Consider the following 8,286-nt stretch of genomic DNA (forward strand, 5'->3'; position numbering starts at 1 on the left):
TTCTCTCCCACGCACACACATCGCCCCCCCCCCCCCTGCCTGAAACGCCTCCATTGGACTCATTAGTTTACTTCTGTAACATAAGTACATCACTATGTAACACTCGCGCATCTAATGGATAGCACTCCATCACATCGTACGTAATAGGCTAAGGGGCGGGACATCTCTAAGCAGTTGACCAATCAGAGCAGACTGGGCTCTGGTTTCAGCTGCAGCACAGTCAGTATAAGACCAATTACAATTTACCTTGAGTGGAAAATGTCTGTACCAACATTCAATGACAATTCCCCCAAGATATTTATTATAGTCTAAATGTGAAACAGCTAACCCGTTCTTAAACATCGTCCATTTCAATTTACTCCAAGCACTGAGTCATGTCTGCAGAGACGAGTCCCAGGTTTGATAAACATTTCCTTTAAATGTCCATCAGACTGCTGATTATTTTAAGAATTTAGTGGGGGTGACCTAACGTCCGAAAGGTAATTCAATATTTATTTCTTAAGCTAAATTATTTAGTTGTTCCCACTTAAAAGCTGTAAGCACCGTCTAATTCAGAATTAGCATAATTCTGCGTTGAGTAAAACTGTTTGTGTCCACAGTACTAACAAGTTACAGTATTTTCACGATCCCAAAGCCATAATGCTGCTGCAAAACGGACAAAAGATCCGAAGCAATTGTAATTGTACTGCTGCTATACAGGGTCAGTGATCGCTTTAATAAAATGGTTTTCAGTTGTGTTTGGATTACTGTTACATACGTGTGAGAAGATGCCTTTCAAGACTAAAAAGAATATGTCTTTTTAGTAGTAGGCTATATGATAGTAGTATACGAGTATAGTAGATAGTAACCCATGAGCCCCTCAGATGCGTGGAGCTTCTCTCCGTAAATGTGTACATATAAACCAATACAATCAATTAAACACAACAAGCCATTTGATTTTCAATTTATGGATTTATATTTTTCCAGGTAAGAATTCATTACAGAGGTGTACATCACACGTCGACACCAACTTCCTCTATTTATTTTTCCGGCTGAAAATGTCACATCACTTGGTTGACATACGCATGACATGTTTGACCATGTTTCCAATGCCATCAAATATGTAATGGTAGTGATACTCCGTTTCCCACATGAAGGACGGGGTGCTGACCACCTTGTTCTTCTCATCCACGAAGGCTTCGTAAAGAAAAGGTTAAGGTCAAAGCAGGAGTCGTTTTAGAACATACACAAGGAAAAAGAGTTACATAAATTACAGCTGGGAAGGTCATTTGAGGTTTGATAATCTACATACATTCACGTCTTGATTTATTCAAAAGCTTACATCTCATGTGACCAAGGGACTACAAATCAATGCAGGATTGTTTAACTACACTGTAAGGACACACCTCTTTTTATGTTATGTTAGAAATATTGAAAATAACATTGATGTTGTGCCATTTTAACTTTAATTTATTGATGGTTCCTGAATTAAACCCTTTGTAAATATCAATGGCTTGGATTTGAGCCTACTGTCCTTTGAGTGCAGTCAGACTGTGAAACTGAGTAACAAGACAGAGTGAATGTCTGTCAAATACATTCAACCTAAAACTTGCTGTAAACAAAGAATCCAAAGGCTGAGAATAGTTAAGAGCTTTCTTAGAGATTTCTGAAAGGATATATATGGCTCGCGGACGTTATGGCGAGCGCCCATGCTCTTTACGGCCTGCACCATGTTGGTGTGGGGCCAGTTCCCCCAGCGGGTGTTTTCGTCCTTCTCGTAGCCCATGGTCACCTCGATGCTGGGCAGCACGCGGCAGGCCAGGACCGAAGCCATGCTGGCCAGTCTGAAACAACAGCACACAAAACGTTTTTATTTAATCAAGATAATGAGGAAATACTGATCTGGTTGTGTCAAGCTAAGTGGAAGCTTGCCTACTTATAAAATGTATATTACTGCTGGCTTGGTTTTCAGCTTTAGTATCATAATTTTCCTATTAATTAAACCACATTATTGGACAGACTACAGCCCCCTTTAGGAAAAAACATGAAAACATTACTATCAAAATCAGGGATAAGTCAACTCATTCAGTAAGAAGAGAAATAACTATTTATGTGTGTTCAATATTAACAGCTCTGATCAAACAGAATCATTGAGATTTTGTATCTATCTGCATTAGCGTAAATCACAGTAATAGTGGAACTACATTGCACAACAATGCCCATGTTGCACAGCTGAATTGTTGTTCTCAATAATTGTTGACTGTATTTTCATTAAGATAGAATTATCTGTAAGAATTATTTTGTATGGTTTAACTGCAATGGGAAAGAGCTACACATGTATTAGCTGCTTCATCCTTTTCACCCTTCCACTCAACTCTTATAAATACTTAAATCCTACATTTCCTATCACCTCAGACCTGCTGTCCTGCACGTGGGCACCAGGTGTCCGCTGACCTGACCCTGTCACCTGTCTGCTCCATAGACTGAATATAAAGGTCTGCCCCCTTCAATGACCTGCTCATGACTCATGTAATGTAATGACGCTGGTACTTCACATGCACCAGTAGTAGCCAAAGGATCAGTCAAAGGTCAAATACAATTGATCATGTCCTGTTCGATTAAACGCTCAGGATTTGCCTGGACTGACTTCCTTCATGTTGAGCCTTCCTCTGTTTTTACTGCAGACCTTCTTCCTACTGCTGTGTCAGTGAGAGCCAACATGGAGGCTTTCTTCAGAGGGTCTCTTCAGTGGTGCATCAATTGCTAACAAATAACGCACTTTCTTGTTTTTCACAGAATAGACTGAACATAAACACAGACTAAACATATTTTTTATTTTCCTTTACTTTATTTATTTCCTAACTTCACTTTATGTATTTAATGTTATGCAGATACTTTTATGTATAATATTTTTCAGACATACGATTTTGTAAAATAAGTTAGATTTTGGGATATTCACATAAATATTATTGGCAGAATGTGCGATAAAAGTCAAATGTATTTTCCATGAAACTCTTAAGACTATGAAAGTAAAATCAATTCAGATCATTCCAGCAGGTCTAATGAAAATAATAACTACTGACAGTAATAGCATATATTTGATACAAACTTAATAAATGCTCAACTTTTTGAAAAGGTGTAAATTACAAGAGGGCCCTTTATTTCTATTGATTTATCTACATCTATAGACAATCCAGTATGTGTTGTCTGATCTGTGTCCTTTCTTGTGTGTTGACCTAGTTTATGCATCCAGTGTATGTCTGAATGTAATCTTCTATAATCTGATTTAAAGTGCGGTAAGAATCAGTGACACTTGATGTGTGAAGGTTAGTTTAAGTCTTGAAAAAGCCACAATGTCACATTGCTGCCCTGATGAATTAATCTATTGCTTGTTGAGTTACAAAGTATTGCCTGTTTAGTAATGATAGATTTAACCAACAGATACATACCCAATAGGCTTGCGAGAGCGGTGGAATTCTTTCAGCACCTTATCCACATCACCTTGCAGCTTGCAGTCTTTTCCATCCTTCGCAAAAGTGGATCTAAACAGTTGACAATAATAATTTAAGTACTCATTCTTCATCGTTCCAGATTTGTACATTATCTCCCTCCCCATTTTACTTTATACAGTCACAAAAGAAATACTTCAAACTTGGTTAATCCTCACAGATTCTTGATGATGCCGTGGCCTCCGGGAAAGATAACGGCATCAAAGCTGTTGACGTCCAGCTTGGACAGATCTTGCATTTGCATCATTCCCTGACCGTGACTGAAGCGAGCCGACTCCATCATCATGTTCCTATGTGAGGGCCAGAAATAATCATAAATACTATCTTGTGGAATTAATCAAGCCAGGTGTATAAATACACAGCATACAAAGCCAATGTGAGAGTGTATCAGTGTCTCCTAACAGGCCTACCGGTTCTCCCCAGAGCTCGGCTGCTTCTTCATGTGGTCCATCACGTGCATCTGCTGTTGGTTCGGAGCAAACATCTGGAAGCGAGCACCGTTACGACTCAGGTGGTACATGGTGCTGAAGACAGAGTTGTAAATTACCATCTGTACATTACGATGTATGTTCATGCAATGATTCGGAAGTACTACTTACTATACTCCCTCATGGACATCAGTCCCATCCCACCAGCCACATCCTGAGAAAACCTGCGTTTCATTGTCATGCACACATCATAAACCAGCCCACATTTATCATTTGTATACTTTTTGTCACTAATCAATTTTCACTTACCACTGCGATATTGGTATTTCCCCAATTGCCATGATCACCATGGTGGACAAAGCAGGCCGGCTGGCGAGCGACGACAGCCAAAGTTTGTTTTGACAGCAGAGTCCTGGATGCCTGCATGATTTTGCCTTAGTCTCACTGTTTCAGGAAGAAAGTGTAACTTAAGTTTGCCACAGAGCCTGTAGAGACGTCAATGGTAGTAATATTGTTCTCGCTGTGCCTGTATATATACCATCAGAGTGTTAGTAAGTGACGTTACAACATAAGCTCTACTTTCTCAGAAGCTTCTTGGCCTTGACCAGCCCTGAACACCTTTCCCTATTAATACCTTGTTATTTCATCTAATTAAATTAGGAGATTTGGCAAGCGACACTTCAGCTTTAGTCATTTTGAACATGTAGTGCTTTAACCCATGAAATATGTTGACCCATATACTATGGCATTTAGATGGAGAAACTTGCAGAAATAATGCAACATTTTTTTAATGTAATATCATGTATTAGGCCAGTTGGCTAGTTATAATATTTAACAAATAGCTTGCATGGGGATTTTTGAAAATGCTTGTTTTTTGTTATTATAAAAAGGTAGCAGTAGGTTCAATGTCTTTGTATCGTACAAGGCCTAGTGTTTGCCCTTTAAATTCTATTAGGTTGTAAGGCTCTTACTCTTTAATGCCATGTTGCGTCTAGACAGGAAACCTGCAAATACCCTGGACAGGACGGAAATGTCAAAGTCGATATACGGTTGATTTTAAACTATTAATCCTTAAACTAGGCTGCCTTTGGTGGAAGACTTTGAATCAGTGAAAGACAAGGTTCATTCTAAAGATCGCAAGCACGAGGCAACATATGGCATTATATTTTATTATGACCACTTTTTATGTAGAAACAATCAATATTTACATACTGGGGATGAAAAGTGTATGAGAATTTGAAGAACGAAATGCAGAAATGGAGTAAACAGAACAATATACAACCAACTAGTCACCACATCAATCACGTTTTAAGCCTCAGTCAGCACCCTTTGTGAAGTGTTCTCATAATCATTGTGCCTGTAGGGTTTAAAATGTGCACGAGATAACTCTTGCATAAAAAAAAACCACATACTGAACGGTCACATATGGTAATCACAAAGAAGAAATCATATTTCTTTTTAAAATCAAATACAAGAAACAAGACACAACCAACATATGAGACGAGATTCCTGTTACTAAATGTCTCTCATTCTGAAACAAACAGACATGTTTCTCCATTTGCTGCTAGCTTTCAAAACACAACACTTGCCATTATCCTTTTAAAAAAACACCACAAAGACAGGCCTCACATATTTAGAAAATTATCTTGTGTTATTTCAAGTAAAGCTGTGACTAAATAAGACTAAACCAGTGACATCAGGTGCCTACAAAGCAGAAGAATGAAAAAGAAGACAGCACAGAAAGAGAAATAATAAATAAGGTCCATAATGATACTTTATATGAAAGACATGTGTAAAACAATCTCAGTGTATTTCCGCATTTTTAATGTATCAGAAAAATAAAATCATATACACGGCAAGCTTATCGAAAATTAAAACAAAATGATGCTTAACAAAGCTTGATCCAACCAATCGGCCGACAGCCCGGCCTCAATAATTGGTACTGATCAGGCTGGGGCTGTTTCATCAATTACTTAGAATGAGCCATGTTGAGCCCTCCTTGCACTTTTAGTTTCCTTTACATGTAAGAACCAAATCCTAAAAGCCATTTACATGCAAATCACTTACAACTTCAGTGGTGAGACATCATCATCTTCATCATCATCATCATCATCATCTAAATGTCTGCCACCACTACAGAAAGCTTTCATGCACCCAAGCTGTCAGTCAATAGTGTGTGCACTAACTGTGCACACTGTGTTCATTATGGAGAGTATTTGCGAAGATATCCTTTTGATAAAGAGTGGGATTTGCTCATCAAGCCAATAGCCGTGCTGAGAGAGAAGCAAGTGTTAACAAGGCCAGTCTGGCGGCATTAGGGCGTGTAGGCAGGCGGTGGCTGAAACTGATTGGCAATGTCATAATCAGCAGGAAAAGTTTCACTGCTATCCTCCATCTCAGAGAGCAGCTCTAAAGCCTGCTCCTCTTCCTCAGTGGGGTAGTGGCGCAGTAGGTTGGCAGCTGTGGCAAGGATAGAGGCTCCACCTGCCCCTGCCACAAGGTAGAAGCTGATGGCAAACGTGACGTATATGAGTGAGCCGTGGTACTTTTTGTGTTGCTGCTGTAGTGACAAGATGAGCTCCGAGGCCCAGTAGCAGAAGCCTATGACGGTGGCACACTGCAACACTGATGAGAGACAAATAAAACAGATAAGAAACCAACAATGACCATTGTTATGCCTTTTCTTTCAAACTAAAACGACAAAAGCCTCAGTATGACGGATGAATACCTGTGAGAATATGTGCAAATGCATATCTTCGTGTGATCTTCAGGGCGGGGTGCTTGGGTCCAAACACGTCCAAGAGGAAAGCAGTCAGGCTGCACAAGATGCCCAGGAAACAGAAGGCGGCGATCACCCTCATCAGCAGGATGGTCTGCGGGTTCACACAGTAATCTGGAGGACAAAGAGACATCACAAAGCATTTAAAAGATGTCTACAGAGGAATCTCTGCCAGAGGTGTAATGCACTTGTTCTTGTCCTCACCGTCCAGCAGCTTGGGGTCAATGTACCCCAGGACGTCCGCCACCCCCAGCTCTTGTCTCTGACAAGTGCCCCCGTGGACCCGGAGCCAGGCCGGCTCCGCCAGAGCCGTACACAGCGCGGTGATGGACAGAGCTCCAGGCAGAGCCGACACCAGGCTCCGCTCCGGTTGCTTGGGCAGGGAGGAGCCCCCTCTTCTCCTCCGGCCTCCAGGAACAGCTGAACCCGGCGGGGCATACATGCTCATCCGATCTCCTTACTGCAGTGTCCGATTCCCTTTTATTGACAGAAAAATCGACTGTACTACTCGACCCGTTGGTAAGGTTACCCAATTGACTGGCCAAAAATAACAACTGTTAGCCGGTACAGCTAACGTTACCTGGGCGACGAACGGATGACAGCGGCCTTTGCGCTATGTCCACTGTGTTATTTAATATTTCCAAACGACGTTTTACCTTAAAACTATCTGCTTGATATAAAGAGGAGATGTATTTCAGTGACGGGCAAACAATGGACAGAGGCCTTCAGGCCTGTTAGCTATGTTGTTAGCCTGTGAAGCTAGCTCACAGCTAACACTAAATGTCGACAACTGTCATTACAAAATAAACTTAATAGAAACAAATCAAGTGAACGATAACGTATTAATGAATCTAGCAGACTGCTCTGGAGAAAATGACGATCAGTTTGATACAGAAAACAAAGACAAAACAAAACAAAAGGAAGCTTACGCTGGCTTCCTGTAAAATATTAACTTCCGTGTTCAACACCTTCTTCTTCGTGGCTTCAATGGGCTGCAGTCTAAACGCGAAAGTGGATCAATGCTTCCACCTACAGGCGACATAGATCACACACACAATTATTTATGTTTTCATATTAATTGCGCTCTTATATTGATGGGAACTTGGGGGTCAGGGCAGGACGTTGGGCTAGATCAATTAGGGCCAAGCAGTACACGTTTGACCTTGGGCAACAGGTTAATGTAGGCCTAACCGTGAATGTAAGGGCAAAACAAACTCACTCAGTAAGAAATTGAAGACTTTTTGTATTAATGACCCATGCTATTCTATCTAGAAAATTGTACTCCATCAGATTATCATAGCAGTCATATCACCTCCAGGTGATCATTGAGGTGGAGGTGATCAGAGAGCAGAGGAATACCTGGAGTGGATTTTCCCTTTAGTTACTTCTATATCCACAGACCTGATAGCTCTCCTTGAAGAGAGCCATGCTGTTATGGGATGGAACAAATAGATTTTGGTCTGGATGCTCTTTTTTTATTTATGATTGTTAATGCAAAACATCATGGTCTTGTATAAAAGGCAAATATTTAATAATGACTATGTTTGCAATCTGTTGTACTTTACATCAGTCTTAATGTATATCTTACAGT

At 40.5% G+C, this 8,286-nt stretch overlaps 2 protein-coding genes across 3 annotated transcripts; both read right to left on the bottom strand.

The window, feature by feature from the left end:
- Positions 1-1,004: 1,004 nt before the first annotated feature.
- On the bottom strand, positions 1,005-4,342 carry gatd3l (glutamine amidotransferase class 1 domain containing 3, like). Its single transcript, XM_034092042.1, has 7 exons — positions 4,226-4,342; positions 4,088-4,140; positions 3,899-4,012; positions 3,647-3,778; positions 3,429-3,521; positions 1,658-1,823; positions 1,005-1,180 (listed from the first exon to the last, which is right to left on the bottom strand). The coding sequence occupies exons 1-7, from the start codon at positions 4,340-4,342 to the stop codon at positions 1,046-1,048; spliced, it is 810 nt and encodes a 269-aa protein (XP_033947933.1). The 3' UTR covers positions 1,005-1,045.
- Positions 4,343-5,069: 727 nt separating this feature from the next.
- On the bottom strand, positions 5,070-7,729 carry tmem127 (transmembrane protein 127). 2 transcript variants are annotated; one of them, XM_034091453.2, is made up of 4 exons: positions 7,276-7,729; positions 6,900-7,172; positions 6,645-6,809; positions 5,070-6,541 (listed from the first exon to the last, which is right to left on the bottom strand). In XM_034091453.2, the coding sequence occupies exons 2-4, from the start codon at positions 7,141-7,143 to the stop codon at positions 6,231-6,233; spliced, it is 720 nt and encodes a 239-aa protein (XP_033947344.1). In that variant the 5' UTR covers positions 7,144-7,172; positions 7,276-7,729; the 3' UTR covers positions 5,070-6,230. The 2 variants fall into 2 exon arrangements, with proteins under 2 accessions (XP_033947344.1, XP_033947343.1); XM_034091452.2 differs by having other exon boundaries at positions 6,900-7,362; positions 7,625-7,726.
- Between the last annotated feature and the right edge of the window lie 557 nt (positions 7,730-8,286).

Source organism: Pseudochaenichthys georgianus, chromosome 9, assembly GCF_902827115.2.
Source record: "Pseudochaenichthys georgianus chromosome 9, fPseGeo1.2, whole genome shotgun sequence".
In the NCBI taxonomy this organism is placed as follows: domain Eukaryota; kingdom Metazoa; phylum Chordata; class Actinopteri; order Perciformes; family Channichthyidae; genus Pseudochaenichthys; species Pseudochaenichthys georgianus.

What these genes read in the sequence shown, in the direction of transcription:
- gatd3l (XM_034092042.1), bottom strand. Translation starts at nt 4,342, where the DNA reads ATGCAGGCATCCAGGACTCTGCTGTCAAAACAAACTTTGGCTGTCGTC. An exon ending in GAAATACCAATATCGCAGTG is followed by an intron (nt 4,141 to 4,225) that starts GTAAGTGAAAAT and finishes AATGAAACGCAG; the next exon opens with GTTTTCTCAGGATGTGGCTG. An exon ending in ATAACGTCCGCGAGCCATAT is followed by an intron (nt 1,181 to 1,657) that starts ATATCCTTTCAG and finishes CCTTTTCTTTAC; the next exon opens with GAAGCCTTCGTGGATGAGAA.
- tmem127 (XM_034091453.2), bottom strand. Translation starts at nt 7,143, where the DNA reads ATGAGCATGTATGCCCCGCCGGGTTCAGCTGTTCCTGGAGGCCGGAGG. An exon ending in TGACCCCAAGCTGCTGGACG is followed by an intron (nt 6,810 to 6,899) that starts GTGAGGACAAGA and finishes TTTGTCCTCCAG; the next exon opens with ATTACTGTGTGAACCCGCAG. An exon ending in ATTTGCACATATTCTCACAG is followed by an intron (nt 6,542 to 6,644) that starts GTATTCATCCGT and finishes GTCTCTCATCAG; the next exon opens with TGTTGCAGTGTGCCACCGTC.